We start from the raw sequence: 25,024 nt of genomic DNA, 5'->3' as shown, positions 1-25,024 counted from the left end.
CTCCAATCCAATGAAGGTCCAAGTACCATGCTTGAGACAGGAGGACCATCTAATGTTCCAGAATATTCCCCAACGAGACCGTCGCTAGATGAGGCCTCAATCAGACTCGCTAAGCTTTTGTCTCAACATAGCCCAGAATCTTCCTCCCGTGGAAAGGGAATATCTTTCGAGGAAGGTCGCTCAGGGAATGATAATCCTTTAGTGTCCAAACTTCAAGAAGAAATTGGCATTTTGAAGCAGCAAAACATTGAAAAGGACATCTTGCTGGAACAACATGACAACCTTATCGCTGAGCTTCAGGCAGAGAATGCCTCAAAGTCAAAACAGATTACTGACCTGCAAACCAATCTTGGGTCAGTAACTGCTTTTTACTTTGACTTGAAGAACAAGCTTTTTGACGCTTTTGGGGATAAGCTTAAATCTCTGTTTTAGCAGCCTCATGGTATAGAAGACCCTCCCACTGCTTCCAACCAGCCTTCCAGTAATAAAGTTCCTTTTGAACAACCTCCTCCTAGAACAAGAATCGTTGATCGGTTTGAAAAGGAGCCTGATAATGCCAGACCTCGGATCACGATCAGGCATGGAAAAAGGACCGTCACTGCAAACAAAAATGAAGGATTACTCTTTATGAAGAATTCAAACGAAAATCGCAAGTCAAAGGATCCTGAATTGACAGTGACGGATCTTAAAAAGCGAAAGTTTGGTGACGAATATGGAGATCGCTCCGGGATCAGAATGTGGGGTTATGATCCTGAGTCTAATCTATGGGTGGTTAAGAGGAATTCTGGTCACTCGGAATTATACAAAAACATCCATGATTTTAACTCATGGACGAAGGTCGATCTCTCTGAACTCTCAAGAGCCCCATTCCACAATCCCTTTAACAATCCTAGCGCTACAAATTTCAAGCAGTTCCTGGACAGACAGGTCAGGGATAACTTCCCATCAATGAAGACGGCAAAAGCGCTGGTTAGAAAAGATAAGGATATTATTGATCCTGAAACTAACCAACCAATGAAGATCATGTTGTGGCCTGCTACAAATCAAGTCAAGGAAATTCCTATTCCACAACACTTTCAGGATGGATATCTTGACGATATGGAGTTTTGGGCCTTTGATGACGAAACGGCAACTGCGGCAATAAAGTTCAAAAACAGCGACACCGTTCTGAGGCTCGTCTGCGCAAAGGATCTTCTGAGATTCAGGGAGAGAGACATTCATACCCTAGCTCGTCACCAAATCATTTGCAGAAAAGAAGTCATGGAGGTTGCTGCCAAGGAATTCACTGGAATGGTCGCCACAATCATCAATGGAAAGCTATGGATGGGATCCATGGGAAAATCTGACCTGAAGCTGTCCAAAATTCCTGGAGAATGAAGACCAAGTCTATGCTAGCCTCAAACCAAGGGGGAGATTGATAGGCTATAATTTTGTGGTTTGGGCTAGGCATTCTAATGTATAGGTCTTGGTAGGATGATAGAGAGTGTTGTGGTGATTGTAACTTGTTAGTGGGTGTGTGCTGCCGTACATGTGTGTGCGGCCGCACACAGTGTGTGCGGCCGTACACGTGTGTGCGGTTGCACACTTGTGTGCTGCTTCAGGTGGTATAAATAGTCTAAGTCTGTTTCAGTTGAATAGTGACGTATGTATATGTTTCCCAAGGTGTACCTGACATTTATGCGTAATAGATGTGTGCATGCTTGGCTTAATTCTCTTTCTACTTCTTCTACACTCTGTTTGATTATTTGCAATTCATTGATTACTGATTTGGATCTATAGATCGGGACTTACAAGCTTTCAGACCGACAGAGATAATTTCCGCTCTCAGTCGGGCTGGATATTTAGCTTAAATAGAGGAGCAGTAACTTGGAAAAGTTCCAAACAGGAGACTGTAGCTGATTCAACGTGCGAATCAGAGTATATAGCAGCAAGTGAAGCATCGAAGGAGGTGATATGGCTAAAGAACTTCACCGGATACCTTGGAGTTGTACCAGCTGTAAAGGAGCCTATGGAGATTTTCTGTGACAACTAGGGTGCGGTCGCCTTAGCCAAGGAACCAAGGGATCATGGCAGATCCAGGCACATCGACAGAAAATATCACTTCATAAGACATTGAGTAGAAGAAGGTCTCCTCGTAATGAAGGGGGTATTGTCAGAGGAGAACCCAGCAGATCCCCTTACGAAGGGACCGAGTAGGGTTAAGCACTTGCAGCACGCTAGGAGTATCGGGCTGAAGGACGATATTAGTTTTAATGATTAGATAGATATTTAGAAACTTGTAATGGTTTAAATGTAATTGACATTTGATGATTGAATAAAAGGAGCCTTTTATTTATAAGTAAAGTTACTATCTTGTGTCAATTGTTTACTATTGTTTCATTTTGCATGTTTTGACTTCCAGAATAATAAGATTATTCGAACTATCCACAGTCGATCATACTTTGGAAGTAGGTTATGAAAGTAGACTATCATGAATGGGTTTTTTGTAGGATTGTCTAAGGTGTTAGACATAGCAAAAGTTTGCTACAAACATTCATAAGTACTCTTGAAATAAGATTTGAGTATTGGACTAAACCCACACTCACATGAATCACTTCATGGAATTTATCACGAGTGATTGTGAGATGATAATATCGTATAGTCTTCAAACCAAGATATATGAGTTGTTGATTACGAGTTGGTTGTGCATTGATAGTATGAAACCGCATCAGTAACTTGATGTTATAAAACGTGTTGTTGTGTATGATTTAACGAGTAGTTAGTACAAGCATATAAGTCGAAGTTTATATGTCCCTTTTATCCTAAGAGGATTAAAAGCGATATCTTGGGCCCCTCGATGATTTTGTTTTGACTTATGTGTCGGGCCCGGTCAGGACTCAATTGATGTGTTCAATTACTTTTTATCTCAAACAAATCAGAAATCGGGAAACAAACTGTTGGATAATGAGTATGACTTTATTCCATGTCTTTGTCCACACGATATCTTGAAGAACATAGGATTATATGATCCCTTATCTAATGGACGCGTCAAAGTTGGACAACGGATTTTTGAGAGCTACGATTGTTAATCGGATTTTGAAGTTACATTGGCAGTTATAGTTATTAGACTTATCCAAGTGGGAGACTATTGGATTAGGTGTCTAAGCCATAACTATAATTGGTATGTACTTAACCCGATAGTAGCATGGTCCATTTCGGGTTGCCTTCACCAGAACAATTTGATAGATGGATATTTGAGAAAGAGGTTATTTGTGATTTATTAATATATTATAAGAATAATATATTAATTGAGAAATCATATTATTTAATTAGTATTAATCAAGAATTAATTTGGAATTAATTTAGTGATCAAAAGAGACTAATTAAATTAACGGGGACTGATTATGTAAATCAGTGATACATATGGTTTGGGCTAATGACCCATGATTGATTTGTGATGGGCTAAGCTTATGAGTTAGTCCATGAAGTGTTAGTCCAAATCAATTGTTGGATCATAAGCTTAAAGAATTAGGGTTAAACATACGACTCTTGGAATTCTACACTATAAATGTATACCCTAAGCCCTAAAATCGGACAACCCTTGTTTTCCAAGAAGAGCTAGCCGATTTTAGAGACTCATAAACCTCTATCATATTCATCTAATTGTTTATTGGTGCTTGTGACTTGTTTGAGGCATCACACTTGGGGTGCTAAGCTCTCTTAAGGCCAAGTTCTACAAGCTACTACACAAGGTAATCTTCTAAGTAGTTTTTATGATTCAAATATCACTTTGCATGCTAGTTAGGCGTCATGCTTTGGAAAATGAATTTTGCATGTATAATTAGAGAAAACTTAGATCCAAAGCATTAGGGTTGTATGTGCACCATAGGGATGTTAGAGTACATAAAACCCAACACTAGTTACCTTTCAAATAAGGTACCCCAAAAGAAAACAAATAAAAGACCATCCAATTTATGGTCGGGTATAAAACCATCTTACAAATACATTCAAATGTGGGGGTGTCTCGCAAAGATTGTTATACCTAACCCCAAGGTTGTAAGGACTGGACACTAGATTATTGGTTGCATCTTTATTGGCTATGCACAAAACAATAGTGCTTATTGTTTTCTTATACACGACTCTAAAATAAAGGCACAATAATGGACTCAACAAATGCATAATACTTTGAAAATGTGTTTCCATGTCTTGATAAATAAAAGACAAGTGCTCCAAAACAATTGGGCACAAATAATCATCTCATGAAAAAAAATGGAGGAAGAAATAGATCACGATGGAGTAAAAGGGTACAAGTGAGAAATCATTTGGAGATGATTTATGCATGTATATGGTTAAAAGAGAGCCTCAAACTTTCAAAAAATAATTCACTTCCCCTGAAAGACCTCAATAAACAGAGGCAATTAAAAGTGAAATGGATTCTATCTTGCAAAATCACGCATGAAAGCTAGTGGATATACCTCTAGGATGTAAACCACTAGGTTATATATGTATTATCAAGAGGAAAATGAAAGAAGATAGATCCAAAGAATATGAGAATCAGTAGAACATAATGGTCTATGATTTCAATAGAAATATGCACCGATTTCTTGTTTGGAAATTTAGAATCAAATGCTACTTCTATACTCCAAGAAGCTATTCCCATTAAATCCAATAATGTTGGTTGGAATTCATCAAAACAAGACAAATGTTTTGGTGAATATTAAGATATTCAACATGAATCTGAAAGGACTATGAATGCAAATATGAGTATTCTAAATCAAATGATCGTTTCTTAGAAGATCATATTTATAAAAACTAATAATGGTTCTATCATTTGAACTATTGAGTTTGAGAAATCATTGCGGTTTAGTGGGTTTCCAAGTGAGAAGTAAGAGTTAATGGCATATTTAAAATATATGTTTCGATTACAAACATAAGAATGCCTTGATTAATTTCATTTGTATGCTCTTATAATTATATGTGGTTGTAACTTCTCAAAATTTGGAAGTATATCAATCTGATATGAAACTAAAACTTCTAAACATATAATTAGAAGTATAAATCTACATAGAACTGCCAAGCAGTTATCTTACCCGAGGAAAAGCAACAAAATGTGTAACTAGTTAATTCATTATATGACTTAAAGCAAGTTTTGGAGCAATTGGCATCAATAGTTTGAATATGTCATTCAACATCAATGGATGTGATGAAATAGATCCTTTAGGGTGTTATTCTATTTCGTCACGTAGTAGGATCCTTGAAATAGGATGCCTTAAGAATTTTACATGTAGATGGTTAAAGCAATAAATTGCATGGAAAAATAAGATATTTGCAAGGAAACTCATGTATGGTATATTCATAATTACCTCTGATCAATGTTATTGTGAATGCATAAATACATGTAGTGTATATGATTATCGTATTATGTTGACACAATTATGCATATTTAATAGTGGTAACTGTGGTTTAGTAATAACCATATTGATAATAGTCAAAATTTGTTCGAAAATATAGGAGAATAAATTTACAAGTTTATCCAAGGTTGGACAATTAACTAAATGGCTTTGTAAGTTCTTAGGAGACGTCCCATGATGAGCCAATAACTCCTATATATGTGCATGATGATGTAAATAATGGTGAATCTAGACATATTTGTCAAATACATAACATCATTCAACAACAACTTTCAAGATGAATTATCTTTAATGACTACATAAAGTCAAAATAAGATTGCGATCCGCTAACGAAATGTTTAAAATGAGAGGTCGTTGTGAGGAATGGGACTAAAACCCATGAATTAAATAAGTTATTGCGAAGGAAAACCCAACCTAGTTGACTGGAGGTCCCAATATCTAGGTTCAATGGGACAACCTACTTGCATATAACATTTGTGAATCACTGTGGGGATTAACCCCAACCCATTCCTAAAACAAACAGTGGTGCAGGTTAAGCTTATAGTCGTGGATGATAAATTGGAAATCATCATGAGTTAGCTTTAAATGATTATTATAGAATCACATATGTGAGAGAGAAGTGGGGTCACTTCAAAGGGAATTGTATAGGCACATTCCTAAGAGCTCTTACAGAACCAGGCAAGCGTCCATGACCATATCAGACACATTAATGAGAACCTAACTAGGTCATGGAGAATCATGTGAGACACATATTTATTATTTACACAAACGGCAGAACAGTTCAAGGACATCGGGTCTGCTGGTCCGCTAGTAAAATAAATATGTATATTAAGGGAAGGTTCAAAGGGTAACACCTACCTATCTTATGCATGATTCAACTGCTAGATTTTATCTAGGTAGCTTGAAAATGCTTAATAAATTATCATTCACGTGAGGGATTGTTGGAAATTGGTGTTAACTAATTTATAAAAATAGGTTTTCCCTATTTTTTAACACATCCAAAACGGATTTAATATGAATGAGAAATTAATCCTTAAAGTGGGAGTGTTGGAAAAAGTAAATAAAAAAGTTTATTCTTGTCGGTTACAAAGAAAAATTCAGGGACCTTTCTGCAAATATTCTTTCTCTTTGTAACTGAAAACACATATTAATTACTGAATTAATATTATGATTAATGTCCGCATTTAATCTTTGCCGGATACAAATTTGACCTCTAATTTATGTGTATAAATATAGGTTTTAGGTGACTAATTTAAATACACTAAAGAATGCAAAACTCTCTTCTTCTCCACTTCATATTCTTAGTTTTCTTGTTGTATCGAAGGTTTAATCCAAGCCTAGTGAGGGTACGGGTGGTCTATAAGAACCACTTCTAGCTGTTGTATCTTGGGAAACAAGCACCCGGTAGCAGGCGAATTTGTTTTAAGGACAATGTGTTAAACACATGCCTCGGCCTTTTCTATTTTCTTGTTTGTTTTCATACATTTCTGTAATATAATTCATATACCCACTTGGGACCGGACTAATCAAGGAGTAAACAAATAATGGGTTTCGAGAATTTAGAGGAAAATGGTGGATTAGACGATGGGGAATGGAGTAGAGAGGCAAGGTCCTATGGTATTCATCAACGAAGCTCTTAAACCCTCATTTATTATTTTGTACTTCTTTTTGGACAGAGAATATTCCAGATATGCATTTAATGTTTCTGTATCATCTTCTATGTTAGAACAAGTAACCAACGATGGAAAGGTAGACTTTGTATTTGGTGAGAGGGATTGTTTATCTTTCCTCGTGCATGGTCCGACCGTTTATAGGCCGATCGTGTTGTTTGTCTCTTCTCTAGGCGACACTAGATTTCAGGGAATATTTTCTTGATTTGATGCTCATTTTCTTTCAGTACAGTTTTGTTAGAGTAAAATAACAGGAGCATGTTGATCTAATAGAGATAGTTTGTTTGCAAGGCAGAGTTGTTGCACGATTGTAACATTACCGTTATTCTGCTTGAAGCATCCCATAATGACCCGACTGAGGATGCGTCATCACCTTCTGTAAATTTATTATTTGTATCATGTCACCAAGATAACATTTTTTAAACAATTATTAGCCAATATTATTTTCTTCTAATAGCTAATGCAACAAAACCTTTGTACTCCACAATGAGTTAAATATATAAAGGACAACACATTTTAAGCCAACTTTCATTTCAAGCAATGTACTTTTTGTGCAAAAGTAACTACACACTTTAATTTTGTCCATTCCATTTTGCCTGAGGTAGATCCATTACAACTGATTTGACCATCAAATTGTCATGTAAAACAACCAACCAATATACAAAAGATGTTATTATCAGATGAAATTTAATTTATGTTATTTTATGGCAAATGACGAGAGTACATTACCTAAAATTGACGAAAATGTTGCTATTGTATCAACGACGTACACACTATATTGCACTCATCTCAATTCAAGTGTACGATATCATATACATTATTAGGCAAATCTAAAAGCAAACGATCTCCATCTTACACAAAGATCTCAACATTGTACAAGTTTCATATATCATATTAAACACTTGTTGTATTTATAGTATTCATACATTGCTATTATGAACGGTGATAACGCTTTTTGAACAAACTCACCAACAAAATGATTCATAAAAAAAATGGAGTTGTTGAAATGACAACAGAACGATATGATCCATATCTTTCAACTGTCGATCTTCATAGCATCACAACCACATGATGTCATATTTCTTCTTAATCTTTATTGTTTCCAATCTGCCCCTTGTTCACATTTTCATTGTTCCATGAGGAATCGACATCAGGAAGTTGATATTCATCCGGCTTTAGGGCCAAAGCAAAATCAGGTAAAGTTGGCGCTGTTTCCATGATTCTGTACTCATTTTTTTATTACATTAGTATGTATGTATGTATGTATGTATGTATGTATGTATGTTGGAAACATTGATGTGAACTCAATTCAATACTTACTTTTCGTAAGTGTATAAATCCCTATTGATCCGAACTTTGCTAGAAGTGTCTTTTGGAATCTTTTCAGAAAGATATTTCATAGTTCCCCAAAGAGGTGGAGTTCTGCATAAAATAATGTAAAAATCAAGATTCAAAATAACACCTAATTATTTACTTCACTTCAGTAGTATGAAAAGAAAACCACATCATGTTATATTCTACTGTTTAAAAAACAAATATATTTGATATCAACAAATGTTATGAATGTTACATTAACAAACAAATACAACAATCACACATTTCAGTTTCATAAAACTTATTAGTCAATGATTCCTGTTAAATAATTTGACTTGATCTATATCATTAATCATCTAAGTAGACGAAAGGGTAAAATGGTAATTTGGATGTAATTGAGATTGATGAAGAGATGAAGAGATTTTACCTTGAAAGAGGAACTGCTGAATTGAAAGCTTCACATGACCTTTTGCTTTCTTTTAAATACTCATCTGCAGCTTGTAAAGCAGATACAGCCATTCCATGTGATTTTTCAGTGTTACCTTCATCCAGAATCAAACCATGATAATAATACGCAGCTGCCTACAAAATATATATACATATACACCAACTTTTTATTAACTAAATTACAAACCATGCATGCAATCAAATCAAATAAATTAACATAAAGGTTAAAAGGGTATTGATGTCTAGAGAAAGTGTTGTGTACATAATGTTTGTTTCTTTCATAGACCGAATAAACTATCTCAAAAAGACTAAATGACCATTTTAACCTTGCATCCCATAAAACAAATTTCACAATATTCATTGGATACAAAATATAGGAAGTAAATAAAAATAAGGTACCTTGGCTTCAATATATTTCCATTTCACATAGAAACGATGTTTTTCACCCCAACCGTTTGCTAGTGGGAGGTTTGTAATATTATCTTGAGCCTGTATTAGTTTAAAAAATTCAAAATCAAAATCTAAAAATTAAAGTCAACAATACCCTTGATTAAATATGTGTGAAGAATGATAATAATCTCAAGATCAATATTAAACTATAAACATTAAACACATAAACATATATCTACACAACACAAGTGAACAAATTTCCAAAATCTATTTTCAATGATGAGGATGAGGAGGGCATTTATGTCTTTTGCAAATAAATAAATAAATACCTGTTGCCAATACTTGACCATTTCACAAGCAAGCCTTCTTTTCACTGCAAGTGTGGCTTTTGTACTATCAATAGCAAGCCCAAGTTGTATGTCAACACCCTGATAAAAAATAAATAAATATAAAAAAAAATAATGTATAAAGATTATATAATCAAGAAAATATAATTGTAAATAGAAAACGTGCATATTGTGTTGAAGTAATTTACATTTTCAAAGAGTAGGCAAATATGTAGTTATCATTTTCAATTTGGTGTGTATATTTGGTTTTAGACTTTGGTAAATATAATAAATTGTTCAAATTACTTGTTGATAAATATGTTAAATTGTATATGCACTTTGATAAAAATGGTTATCTTTTTTGTTCATGATAATGTAATAGTTATATTATATTCTATTTTTGTTGGAATGTTTTAAAAAAAAAAAAGATTTCAAAAATTGTCTTTTTCTTGTAAATAAAAGGGTATAAAGGTCATTTACATTTACTCATGTTCACACTTTTCATTAAGTCTAAAAAAGAAACAAAGTTTTTGTACATATCATTTTATATGATAATGTAATAGTTATATTATATTCTATTTTTGTTGGAATGTTTTAAAAAAAGATTTCAAAAATTGTCTTTTTCTTGTAAATAAAAGGGTAAAAAGGTCATTTACATGTACTCATGTTCACACTTTTCATTAAGTCTAAAAAAGAAACAAAGTTTTTGTACATATCATTTTATTGGGACACACATCATTTACTCATTCACCACTATATCCATACAACACTTAATATCAAAAAGCAAAATTTATAAAAGATTATTTAAATTTTTAAAGATGTCAAAAGTTTTATGAGAATCAAAAGTTGGCAGAATAATAATATACCTGTCCTAGTGCTTGAAGACAGAGTGCTCTAAGAACTCCTTCAGCAAGGTCAACTGGAAGATCTCTCCTAAAAAAAACCAATATTTTATAAAATTAAATTTTTATAAGACTCATGACTAAAATTTATAAAAAAAATCTATGAACCTGAGTTCAGGAGGCAACTGAGGAAGTATATGCCTTACAGCACAATCAAGGTATCCAGCAGCTTTTAACAAAATATCAATTGCAGATCTCCTGCTTTCTGTCATATCAAACAACAAATCCAGAAAATGCATAACAGATAAGGACAAAATAGTCAATTTAACAAATATTGTTTTAATAAACCGATAAAATTTTAAACAAAAATCATTAGATAAGAGCAAAATAGTCATTATACATTGATTAGAAACGAAAACTGCAACAAAACTAAACCACAGAGTGAAAAATTGTTTGGAGGGACAATATCCGTAAAGTTTACCAAACCATAAGGACTATGAATGTAAATTTGTAATCTAGCTTAAAAGAATCTAAACTAAACCCCTCAATAATGACAGAATTAGTAGATAAGAATAAGATCCAGCTGTTTAATATGCCAACCATTAGATTAGCATCAACATTCTCAAAGTTAAAATAGATTAAATATTAATCCTCCATAAAGTTGTATCGATATTCTATCCTCAATAATGACAGAGTAAGTACAAAGTTTTTAAATAGTTAGCCTCTGTAGTCTACCAACTTTAAGAAACTAAAATATTATATAATTTATATAATGATCAACTGAAATATACATATATTATTATAAAACATCAAACAGGTATTCTACCAAATAATCATTAACTGGTTTCATGCATACTGATATTCGTAGAATTAATTTGCAACATTTTTAAGCATTTCCCTTTTCATAATCTCGTAAACTGTTTTAGTGGCATCTTTAATCTTGAATCATGTCAATTTTTGGAATAAACATTTTTTAGAAGAAAAAAATCAGATACTACTCACCTTCTGATACTTTAGGCAAATAACCATCAGTGGATGTTCTTGGTAGAAGCAGCAAATTAGCTTGTGATAGTGATAAAGTTGCCATCAAGTGCAAAACAGATAATACTTCATACCAAGCACTATACATTGCCATTTCCTGAAAATTATTATTATTATAAAACATATTAAGATATTGTTTCATTTCATTCAATTGTAAATTGTAATATTATAGTTAGATTGTTGTCTTACCTCTGATTCATCCTCTTGGTTTATCCATGTAAATTGTACTTTATGTTGTAATGGGCTTCCTGCATATTAGTCAAAAAAAAAAAAAAATAGTATGAATAGAGCACATAAAAATAATAAAATAGCTTATTTCATGACTTACCATCTTTAACCAGTCCTAGAAGGACTGGTAAATAATCTTCAAGAGCTTGTAGAAGATCACCTAAAGTTGACCCTCCTGAAAGTCAAAAGCTACACGTAAATCTAATTATATAACAAATTATTACAATCACATAGACTAATCTCTCAAGTCACCCCAGATTACACTAACGTTCTCCCAAGATTTGAGACACAACTTTCTATACTCGGAAGAAAGAAAGAAAGAACCAAACACTTCAAGTATATTTGATTGAAGCAGATTGGTGGGAATCTTTGAGGCCATTTTCCCAACAACATTATATAACAAATTATTAAAATCACATAGACTAATCTCTCAAGTCACCCCGATTACACCCACGTAGTTCTCCCAAGATTTGACACACAAATTTCTATACTCAGAAGAAAGAAAGAAAGAACCAAACACTTAAAGCATGTCTGATTAAGGCAGATTGTTGGGACTATTTTCCCAACATTATATAACAAATTATTAAAATCACATAGACTAATCTCTCAAGTCACCCCGATTACACGCACGTAGTTTTCCCAAAGATTTGACACACAACTTTCTATACTCAGAAGAAAGAAAGAAAGAACCAAACACTTCAAGTATATTTGCTTGAAGCAGATTGTTGGGAATCCTTGAGACCATTTTCCCAACTGTGTTAGCAATTAGAATAGTTTTAGTACTAACCATGTTGGGTGGCACTTCGTCTTCGTGTTCTTGTGATAGTAGGACCTTCTTGTCCTGCCATAACAACTATACGTGTCCTAAGAGCAGAAAGGCGTTCAATTAAATTTTTGCATAAGTGGTCACCAAGTGACTCAGGAAAATCCACAGGTTTTGGAATCCTTAAACCAGGAACAAAAACTGCCACTTCACCGATGTTTCCTGGCCTCCTTCTTTTTCCACCTGAATCTTTTGGGGTTGATACAAAGCATCCCATATTATATATACTTTGTTGCTATCTTCTCACCAAGATATGGATTCTATAAATAAAACAATAGAAAGATAGTTGATGAAATACGGATATATTGAGCATGGGGATGTGTGCATATTCACATAATTGAAAGAAATCAAACCAATGATAAAGAAATAAATGAAATTCAGAAGATATGAAGATGTGGTTTTAGTTCAGAGATGAAATTTGGAATTTATTACCCCTGAACAAGTCTGAACAAGTCACAGAGTGGCAAACCTCATAAATGTTCAACTAAAAACTCACGAGCACAATGTAAAAAACTGTTAACAATGTTTGCTACATTTTGTTATTGAAGAACGCCTCTTTAAATGTTTTGAGCATACAACTATACAATACAAATGATATATATGAAATTTTACAGCAAGAAGAAGAAAAAAGTTTAATAAAGCAAAACTAATATCACATGAAAAGCATGAAAAGTGACAGGTGTTTCTCAACCTCATAAACTCAGCAACAATTGGGATCCTAATTAAAGCACATATAAGCTTCATTTACAGAGCTTCTTTCAAATCAAAAAATAAAAGAAAAAAAGAAAAGAAAAGGCAACAAATAAAAATTGAAAATTATAATATAAAACATATGTATATATATATACCTTTCATTGTATAAAAGACTGACCTTAAGTTTACAAACCCCACAATAAATGCCTGATTCATAAAGGTTCTTTATGTTTCCTTTTTATTCTGGGCCACACAATTCTTTAAGCAAGAAGCAACAGAAAGCATATATACAAGTAAACATAATTTCACAATTTCAATAATGAAATCACAAATTATACGAATTTTAATCCCAAAATGAATAATTAGCAAGCAACAACCCCACTTTAGCAAAAAGGGTAACAAATCGTAAAAGGTATAATCTGGCAAATACACAACTAATTAACCAAATTAAAAAAACACCCAGAAGAAAAATACCCCAATTCACCAAACCCAATAAACATAATTCAATTTCGAGGCATAATTCAGCTTCAAATGAATCATAATTCCATACCTTGTAAAACTGAAGGAATTGAATTCGAAAATCTAACTATCCATGAGGCCAAACGAACACCCAGAATCCATCAAAATTCAGAATTCAAAAAAATGCAGCTGAATCAAACAATCCTTTCAGTTGGTGTCGTAGGCAAACAATTAAACAGTCGGATGATCGGCCCTCCGGCCTCAATTATCGATCTGGTGAAGCCGGTGAAGAAGAGAGAGAAGAGAGAGAAAGCTAGAGAGAGAGAGAGTTGCGAAGGTTGAACGTAGAGTGAAATTTTGTTGATATAATTATTGGAAGCAGAAGAAGCAGGAGAAAGAAAGAAAGGATTAGTGAGTGGGAAGACTTGTGTTGTTTGCCTTAAATGGTAATACTTGTGTAACTTCCGGCAATAAAGTAATTTTAAACAAAACCAAGGGGCAGGTTGTATTGTTGCAACAGCAAATACAAGTGTGGTCCAGCATGCAATTAGTGGATCAAATTTATATGGGTGGGGATTTTTTCGATCTTCCTAAATACCAAATCTATCAAACCGGGTTGGGATGAATCCGATGAAAATGAGAGAAGGAAAAGACAAAAATACCCATATTTCTTAATATTTTTTACAAAATAACTAAAAAAAAGGACAATGATATAAAAACCTTTTAAGTTTGGCGGAAATATAAAAATTTACCTTTTTGTGGATTTTAGATTCACCAATAACCAGAGACTTGCAACTTTCTTTTCGATTTTACCTTTTTGTGTATTTTTGGTTCATTAAAATTCTTATGTTTGGCAAAAAATCTTAAGGGTTTTTATTCATTATCCCAAAAAAAATAATTTTACCCAATGATATTGCACATTTGGGAAGGCGGATTTCATTAAGTTGATTGTGATTTCGTAACGTTAACTGTGATTTTAAAGTGAATATATATATATATATATATATATATATATATATATAAGTTGGTCGTTGTCCACGACGAAATTGCAGATGCCATATGGCCATTTGCGATTTCATGTAATTATTTTTCCGTTTTTACAAGTACTTGTAGCACAAAGGGTTGTGAGGTACAATGTTCTAATGTATAAACGATTTAAGTGTTCTAATAGGTAAACTTATATAAACTTCAATAATGCAAACCTTAGATCTAAAACAAGCCAAAGAGGCAAGGATTTCCTTCCATGGTTCCATGCAGGCTTGAGCATGAACTCATTTCAACATATTTAGACCAGAAAACCATTCCAAAATAATTACTAACCTCCAAACTCCAAGGAAATCATTCCAAAAAATGACCAACGTTGTTTAAAACATAGATCTAGAAGCATATAACCATAAAGGTGGAAAATTTATGATTTACATGCACTTTGAGATGATAAAGAAGGTAGAAACTTCACTTATCCAAGCTTCTTATGCACCAAATCTAACACTTTCTTCTTCAAGGATCACACCACAAGCACCAAACACATAAGAAAGATGGAAATGAGGCTAGGTTTTATGCCTAAGGCTTCTGAAAGATGGAGGCTAAGTAAATGAGGAACCCTATAAGTTAGTGCCTTTAAATAAGGGCTTAAGGCTCGAGATTAGGGTTTGGCTTATTTCGGTCACGCGTCGCAACCCACATAAGGTCGTGTAGCGATCGGCTGGAAAAGATGCACCACAAATAACAGCAGACGCATCACGACTAAGCCAAAAATCCAATTTTCTTATTCAATAAAATAATCAAATAAAATATCAAGAAACAGGCATTACACGCATATCCATACTTTTATGTTAAAATCAATCTAATTCCATTCACCTTTGTCAGAGGTCTCCAGTGCTTTGTCATTCGATTATTGAATATGATCCAAACCTCCAAACCGTATGTAGTGGGTTTCAAATAGTTCTCGCCGGGAATTCTAGTTTAAACGCTCGATATCAAGAATTAGAGGGATGAAAAGCCTTGATATTTTTGATTATGTAAGGTTTTTCGGTTGCCCTCGTTTAAAAGGAGTGTAGAGCGATAAAAGATAGAAAAATAAGAAGAAGGTGGTTGATATAAAGCAGTTGTTAGCAAGAATTTGAGGAAAATTGGGAAATCGAGAGAACTTAAAAAAGATGTGGTAAGACTCTGATACCATGTTACAAGAGATATTCTCCTATGAATAGAACACTCTCATTAAAACAATATAAATATACAAAATAATAAACAGGGGTCGAGATATTGTGCGTCGAATATAACAACTAATACATGAATTCAAACAAATGCATAACAAATTCAATATATACATTAACAAAAAATAGAGGTTGCACTCATATGTGATTTATAGAAACTCAAGAAATGATTAAATGAAAAAATAGCAACATATGTTTGGATAATATTATGAAATTTGATTAAAATATTGACCGGATACAGAATCGATTGTAGGTCTGAGATTATTTAATTATTTAATGTAAAGTCGTTTAGTATATGGATAAATAAAAAATTGGTTGTGATATTTTGTATATATTACAAAGAACTTATCGTTGCACTCAATGTTTTATGCTGGTTACAACATTGTAATTAGTTTTAACATCGGACAATATTTATGATATCAAGTTCAATACAAAATGACATATGGATTCAAATGTCCGGCAATATGATTTACAAAGAATGTATTTTATAACAATATAAAAAATGTATTTTATAACAATATAAAAAATGTATGTTATAATAACAAAAATACACAACGGATTTTAAGAAAGAATGTGTGTTTCTATATGCTAGATTGAAACAATTTTTTAGTATAGATGAAAATGAGACGGTCCGAATGATATATTCATCTTCAAACCGATTAATACACGATAAAAGTTATAATAAAAAATGAGACTAAAATTAAAACACTATTAGTGGTTACATTTGGTATCTTAGTAGTTATTTTAATAGAGTTTTTAACACTCTTATGTTTTTAAAAGAAGAATTAAATAGAAAAAAAAAAGAGTAAATTACACATCCTTATGGTTAGGGATAATCTGAGTGTTTGGTTTCTAAATCATTTTTTAACTTAGAATGTTCTTAAAATGTATTTTTGTTACGCGTTTGGTCCTTACTAGACGAAAACAGACTATATTGTCCTTCTTTATTTCTTCTTTAATTAATTTATTGTTTATTTCTTATTTATTTATTGTTTATTATTTATTTATCAAAATAGATAAAATGTACAACCCCTTAAAGCTATATTACAACCACCAAAAGAAATTAAAAATCAATAGCAAATATGTATTTATAACCTAACATCAAGAACACGTCTTCCTTGCTTCGTCCCTATTTCCTGATTGTGCCGCCACTCCATAGTATCCTAGCTGGCGACCCGTTCCGGTGAAGCCACTACTGAAATTATCGTTGCACCTAAAGAGGAACGAGGAAGGGAATACTGATTTCATGATGTCTTCATTTCTGCATCTTGATGTCGACATGGAAGACGAAGGTTTGTTGGTTTAAGGGAGAGTCGACGATCCAGTGAAGGTGGTTTCCACCGGCGATGGTGGCTAATGTAACACCCAAAAAATTTCAAACTTTTTAAATGTTATGGTTATAAAAAAAACATTCGGGTATTAACCCACATTTAATAAAAATTGGTCGCATAAAAACATTTACAATTAAAACTTTGGGTGTTACCATTAAGCATCATACAAACCATAGAAAACAAATATGAATTACATCAATACCATTTACAAAGAACTTGACAAGCTCCACTCCATTCTCTATCTCTTAACTTCTAACTTCAATCTATCATCTTTACTCCTTAAGTACAACCTGGGATACATGACATTAAAAAGAGATACGTAAGAAAATAATGTCTCGTGAGATACACGACTTTGTGGCCCAAAACAATTATCGCACTTTCATCAAAAACATTTCATTATGCATAACATATTTCAGATAGACACTCCACATTCCATTCCATATCAAAACATTTCATCAGACACAGCATAATTTAATAAAACATTTTTTTCACACTTCATTCCCTTCTTTCATTAAGGGCTAATTCTGATATTGAACCGTTGTTATTTTTATATTTAGGGTCTACATCAAAGGAACCACTCCCAGGTATAGACCAAGGTGGAAAGAAAAAAATCAGTCCACCATGGCATCATTTCCATTAGGGCACCTACTTCGCGAATGGGAGGTACCGCCCCAATAGATTCGTCTAGGCCTCTTATGAGGCATCATGTTACATACATTTTTCATTGTGCCTTTTTACTTTCTTTTTAGCTTTCTCATTGTGCCTTTTTTACTTTCTTTTTAGCTTTCACATTCCCCATTATGAATACTCATATCGTCATTTATAATTGCATATGTTACTAGAAAGATACACTTTGAAAAGAGACATTTCACATATCAAAACATTCGTTCTTCCAAAACATTCGTTCTTCCAAAACATTCTTTGCTTTTAAGACATTCTAACTTTCAACACATTCTTTCAAAACATTCTTTTCAATGGTATTTAACATTTTCATTTCAAAACATTTCATATATTAAAGCATTGGTATATTATTATCATAAAATTATTTTGCCATGTACTCCAATATGGGAAAATTCCAACACATACTCACCTTAATCGCAAGTGGTTAGCTAGTCCTCTTCTAGTTAATTTCCCTAGAGCAACACTCTTTAAACACTACCTATATAATATATGGACATAGGTCATTAAAATAACCAAAATACCCCTCATAGGTTCCATTACTAAATTTTATTGCTTCGCATCATTCCTCATGTAAAAATATGAATGTAGGTGAAAACCGCATGTAAATCCAAGTCTGTATGCAAAAGTTAGAAGAAAATGAGAGAATCCATAACAGTGAGTTACATGGTTGTGTTTATTAAGGCATGTAGAAAACACAACCATGTTTTCATGCCTGCACACACACAACTCAATTTTTCTTAAAATAACACTCTACTTTACATAGTTCATGAAGACCATTTTCCAATTCACTTTGTACCATTTGTATAGGTTCTCACACATGATTAGGAGGTTTTTTATCATCTTAAAACACTCCACTTAATCCATTAAGTGCTCATTGAAACCTTTCAAGAACATAAAGATCATCAAGCTTTAAATGAAGGTTTATCTAGACTAATTTCCAATTGTGCATTATAATACTGACATAGTTTGTTCCTAACTTATTGAATACCCATATAAAAGTTGTTAAGTACATGAAAACACAGTTAATCTCATTGTAAATACTCAATCTAACAATGGAATCCTCGATTCCATTCCATGTTACCAAATTGCCCTTCGGCCAAAACAATCACCAAAGCTAGAGATCTACTAGCATTCCTTCATGTTTATGCTCCGTGATCATCTCTAGAGTGTAAATTCATGTTCATGAATGTCATTCACTTCTAATATGTCAATAATTATGTAGTTATCAATACATTTCCCAAAATTTCCTTATGAGTACAAACTCCATGGATTCATACAATAATCAATCAACACTTAATATTACCATCCAAATCATTCTAATAGCATCCATTCATGGTTATGAACTTTATTTTCTCAACAAATGTACTATGACATCCATTGGTGTCATCGTATTTCCCCAAATCCATGTTTATGCAACATTCTACCATCATGGATGTGTTTGAGCATTCCAATAGGATTCATTGTCATCAAACATGCTCTAGGTCATAGAATACAATCCAATTTCATCATCAATTCCAATATCCCCAAATTAGATTTCTAGGGTTCATGGAGCTTTTTACCAAAATCATCAAATCCATCAATAAGTTGATTGGATTGAGATTAGAACCATAGAAAACACTCAAGGGAGATTAGAAAACCAACCCTAATCGTTGATTAAAGTCGAATTCGACATTGGGGTTCAACCCCAATCATGAACTCGAAAATAGAGTTAGATAAGGATAAATTATACCTAGAGAGCCTTTGATTCCTATTACTTTTACTTGGATGCACAAAACTCCACTTGAATCAAACCTTAGATGCCAAATGTTTACCATTTGGTCCCTCAAGTTTGCTCATTTTGTCAATTTCCACCATAAACTCATATTTTGTGTTTTTAACTTAAGTTTTGACAAAATAAGTTATTCTTCATCCATTATATAACTTTTGTAGTTCCTTCCATTAATTGATTCAACCCTTTGGTCAACTCACTTTGCCAATTTGACACTTTTAGCCCTTTAACTTTTAAAATCTTATTATCTTCATTTCTTACTTTCTAAACTTCATGTCAAGTAATGATATGATTATTCCTTGATGATTTAACTATATAAATCATCTTTCATTTATTTAATTTATTATTTTAAGAACATAGTCTTAAATTTTAGCATGTTACAACTAAGAATGATGATATGGTGGTTTGACGTTCTTATTCTTGATATCTAATGGCAGAAGAGAAAAACACATGACCCGGTGGTAATGGATAAACATGTATAGCACTAAAAATCATGGAAGGGGGAGGTGATAAGGGTGGGACCCAACTAAAAAAGAAATAAAGATTTTTTTTAATAAATAAATAAAGAATAAACAATAAACCAATTAAAAAGGAAGTAAAAAATGGCAATATAGTCTTTTTAGGTCTAGTAATGACCAAACGCGTAACAAAAATACATTTTAAGGACCTTCCGAGTTAACAGAAAAAGACTTAGGGATCAAACGTGCATATTACCCTAAGCACAGGGACCATGTGTTTGAAAGTGTGAGCTTAAAGCTTTTATACTATAACAACATGTTTACAATCCAAAAACCACGACAATAGCTATTAAAAGCTTTTAGTTTTTATGTTTTAACTTAGAGATTTTATTCAGATAATTTTTTATTTAATTCTATATTATTCAAAATCTTACAATTATTATTTTCAAACATTTGTACATAAATAAAACATTTGTACATAAATAAAATCTATAATTTTTATTTTTTTATTTTGCCAAACATATCATATATCTCCCAAAATAACACAACATATTTTGGGACATTCTTTTTAGAACCGGTCACCCACACACCTTTTAATGTAATCTTAAATATAAATTTCTCATTCCAAGATAGATTTGAAACTTCAACCTATTCTTGAGAAGTATGTCTAGCAAACTTTGATACTATTAAGTTACATGTCATTTTTTACTTATTTGTGGGTATTAAGATATGTTGTAAACTTTATAATTATTGTTATTATTGTTATAATTATTTTTGTGGTTTTTATTACTATTATTATTGTTGTTGTTGTTGTTGTTTAAAGCATAATATTTAAATATTTTCATAAAACTTTAATTTTTTTTAGTATGGGTGGTGATCGTTTCCCAATTGATGTTTCGCCAACTCTCTTGAGTCGACAACCACATGGGGTGATATGTATCAATGTAATGATTTAAAAAGTTGTTATAGCATGTGATTTTGTCTAATCAAGGTGTGCTTGTGGAGTTTAAATGATACATGTAACTATTGTGTCTTGTGCAAGGAGTTTAATAGATAAGTCAACTTTGTCATGGGTGACCCTCATATTGACGGAACAACTTAGACATTATTAACGTTAATGATATTGGTTGGAGAATTAAGTTGAATAAATTAGCCACTGAAGTCAATTTAGATAAATATGAGATTGAGGTAAAAAAAATCTTTTGTGGGTGATGTGTGACTCTTAAAATTCATATCTGGCTTTTTTACGATTAAAATGACTTGATGTTTTGTTTCCAGTCTTTTGGATGATTTGGAGGTTTTGGAACGTCTCGGTTTTTGAAATGGCTAAACCAAGGAAAACTACTCTATTTGATTCCATAGTTTCTGATTGATTCTTTTGTTTTTTTTATACAAAAATTCTAAAAATTAATTATATTGATTGGCTTCATAACCAAAATGTTTTATTCTTATGGATGAGCATCCTGACCGGTGGACTAGTACTGATTTAAGTCGTCGGGCCAGTTATAGGTTCTTGGTTTTACACTATACTAGTTTTGGTTTTTTTTTACAAGTTTGGTTTGTCGGTTTCGGTTTTTTGATTGGTTTGGACCGGAATTTTAAGTGGCATAATTTCTTAAATTCTTTAAAATATCATAACTCATTTGTTTTAAGTCAGATTCACATGATATATTTACAAACCTTAATTTAGTGTTTGTAATATTTTAGACTATAATTTCACATTTTTTTAATAATGTTGAAATAAGAATAATATAACCAACAACTTGCAATATAAATGACCTCACCACCTGTTATGGAGTCAAGGTGGTGATATGGTGGTTTTCGGTGGTGGTGGTTAGTGGCAGTTATGTGTAGTGTTTCCAAAAAAACAAGATAAAAGAAGGATATTATACTAAGATTTGAAGTTCCTAGCTCCTAGTAGCACCTCCATCTTCTTTATCCCTTCTCCATTGACTTATTTGCAGTGACTGACGATGGTCCAACGACAGATTCTGGTGGCGACGATGGCATCCCCTCCTCTCTTTTCTCGGATGTTACATAAAGTCATCCACACACCGACCCTTGCTTATAACTGGTTGTGCAAGTACTATTAGAGGGATATGGTTAGCCTAATTAACAAAAGGGTGTCCTATCCCATTGTACAATGATCCAAAGCCTTTTACCCTAATTTTACACTTTGCCCATTAACTCTTAATTTTGGAAAAAACAGCCCCTAAGGCCAAAAACCCTAACAATTTAAGTGCCTAATTATTACCTTATTAATACTCACTAGATTAGAATCATTAATTATAATTACTTATTTTTAATTATTATTATTTAATATACTTTATTTTCATTATAATTATTAATATTTCATTTTATTAGCACTATTTTCATTATTATTTATTAAATGTTAGTCAGCCACTTTAAATTTCTATAATGTCTTTAATTAACTTATCAAACCTTAAAAGTTTGTCTTTAATTATATACTTACTTATATTATTTATTAAACTCTTTTTTCTAATTAATTCAATGAAAACAGGACGTGATATTTTTGTTACATATTCATTGAGTTATAGTTCCCCGAAGGCGGGGTATCAAAGATAAAAAGTTTTCAATTTTCCTACATATTGTGTGATCTGTGAAATTATTTAAAATGTAATAAATCATTCGTTTGAAGTCGGATTGACATAATATCTTTCCCAACATGTAGTTTAATGTTACAATCATTGAGTTCTAGTCCCCATAAGACGTGGTATCAAAGCTGAAAGGTTTTCAGCTTTTATGTTCGAGTTTTTCTAAATTATAAATAATTCATCTAAACTATTAGATAGCAACTGCATTATCAACTTATATTATACGTATTGCTTGTTGTACCGGTTCACTTAGTCCAAAAACCGGTATTGACACCACTATACACATAATTGGTATGGTCTATGTTAAAGATTTTTATGCTAAAAAAATCTTTATAGGATGATATTTCTAGATAATATATGATCCTAAAGGGTCATACTAACAACAATTTGATGTTAATATATTATTTATAAGAATTTGTTCTTGATAAATATTTATATTTCTTGTATTTAATTGGAAAATTATTATTTTGTGGAAATAATATTTTGACAACTAAATGGGAATTATTGTTTCTAGGAAATAATAATAAAAGAGAACAAAAACTAGTTATATTCATATAGTATGAATATATAAGTCACATACAATTATTTTGGCACTTAGAGTAATCATCTAGTTGGAACCGAAGGGTCTAGTATGCTCAAGGGTCATATTAAAATGATATTGCTAAATAACATATGATCCTAAGGGTCACACTAACAACAGCTTGATACAATTGATTATTTATTAGAAATTGATTTTAATAAATATTCATAAACTCTTATAATTAATTAAAAATTATTTATTTCATGGAAATAAAAAATTCTATAAACAAGTAATATTATATATTTCATATGGTATGAATTAATAAATCGTATATACCATTTTGGACTATAATGACTTTTGTATAAAATGGCTTATATTTTATATAAAATCCATTAACTAGGATACAAGATGTTAGTTGTGCTCCTTTTTGTAACATCCCATTATTTTCCTATTTGTAAAGTCAATTTAAGTCAACTAAAGTCAAACTAAGGTCAACTAAAGTTCTTTTTATTATTTGGATTTTTATTAAGGTTATGATGATAACCTTTATTTGCTAAAATCTTTATAATATCATTAGTTGAATTTAGAAGGAAAATGCTTAAAACCGAGAACTTCGCATCTTATTCTTGCCTCGGACCGTTTACACTTCGGACCGTAAACTCCTCGCAGGGCGTAAACGAGGCTTCGGCCGTAAACTGCTAACCGACTTCGGACCGCAAACTCCTCGGCCGTAAACCCTCGCATACATATATAGATTTCCTTCATTTTTTCTTCATTTCTCATATCCTCCAGTCAAGAACTCTCAAATTCTCTCAAGTGCCATCAAGAACACTTCTAATTCTCACCAAATTTGTAAGTGATTCTTCCATTCCTAAGTTGATGTCCTTGCTTAATCTAGTTAAAACCTATGATTTCATCCATGAAATCATTTCTTTTGGTTAGATCTTCAAGAACACCAAGAACACATACTAGTTCTTTAGACCATGAATACCCCCTTCAAGCTTCAAAACGTAAGTAATCTTCCGTATACTAGTTATTCTATAGAAGCTCATAACATACACCCTTGAAATCAACCATTTTCCCAAGAACATAAGAGTTTACGGCCATGAGCATCTCCCTTGACCGTAAACTCAAGATCTTCTTAGGCCGTGAACATCATTGGCCGTAAACTCCATGGTCGTGAACACCTTGTGTGGCCGTAAACCCCTTTAGAACAATCACATGTGATTGTAACACTTAAATTCAAGTGTTTTCTAGTCCCTAAAGTGGTTTCCTATCATAATTAATTGTTATATACACTAATTATATCCATATATGTATCAATATATGCTTAATAGGATCCGTTGTGTTCAAAAACTTCACTTGACACTTAGCGTCCTACACCAACCTTACATTTGAATAACTTACAACATGTGAGTTCATACCCCCCACATTTTCATAGTTTTTACTGTTTTAAGGGGAGGGGGGGTATACAAGTCTAACACAAAGATTTTGTGTTATAACAAATAATTTCTAATGGATTACAGTTATTAAAACAAATGGTTTCAAACATCTTATCGAAGTGAATTTCAATATCATCAAATCAAGTGGTTTTAAGTGATTGTTTCAAAAAGACATCAAGTCACCAAAATGGATTTCAAAATATGAAACTTCTTTTAAATATTTTATAAACTTATATTTTTCCCCAAAAATCATACTAGTATACATATATTTATATAAATAAGATTTAAAAGATTTAGGACTGATAACCCACTTTGGTTCTTTTTCCTTGTTTGGATGTGGGATTACAAGTATCAGTTATTTGTCCGAGTGTCC

At 32.4% G+C, this 25,024-nt stretch overlaps 1 protein-coding gene across 2 annotated transcripts; it reads right to left on the bottom strand.

Annotated features, from left to right (window-relative positions):
• Positions 1-7,891: 7,891 nt before the first annotated feature.
• LOC145159106 (uncharacterized) lies at positions 7,892-14,088 on the bottom strand. Of its 2 annotated transcripts, none has more exons than XM_079078005.1 (12): positions 13,715-14,088; positions 12,436-12,731; positions 11,749-11,823; positions 11,610-11,668; positions 11,382-11,517; positions 10,548-10,644; positions 10,404-10,470; positions 9,541-9,639; positions 9,221-9,310; positions 8,802-8,956; positions 8,381-8,482; positions 7,892-8,282 (listed from the first exon to the last, which is right to left on the bottom strand). In XM_079078005.1, the coding sequence occupies exons 2-12, from the start codon at positions 12,686-12,688 to the stop codon at positions 8,147-8,149; spliced, it is 1,269 nt and encodes a 422-aa protein (XP_078934131.1). In that variant the 5' UTR covers positions 12,689-12,731; positions 13,715-14,088; the 3' UTR covers positions 7,892-8,146. The 2 variants fall into 2 exon arrangements, with proteins under 2 accessions (XP_078934131.1, XP_078934132.1); XM_079078006.1 differs by lacking the exon at positions 13,715-14,088 and adding an exon at positions 12,904-13,051.
• Between the last annotated feature and the right edge of the window lie 10,936 nt (positions 14,089-25,024).

The sequence above is a fragment of the Lactuca virosa genome, chromosome 2, assembly GCF_052849685.1.
Source record: "Lactuca virosa cultivar CGN04683 chromosome 2, Lactuca_virosa_CGN04683_v6, whole genome shotgun sequence".
Classification (NCBI taxonomy): domain Eukaryota; kingdom Viridiplantae; phylum Streptophyta; class Magnoliopsida; order Asterales; family Asteraceae; genus Lactuca; species Lactuca virosa.
Note: the sequence above shows the minus strand (reverse complement) of the source record. Positions and strands in the feature narration are given on the sequence as shown.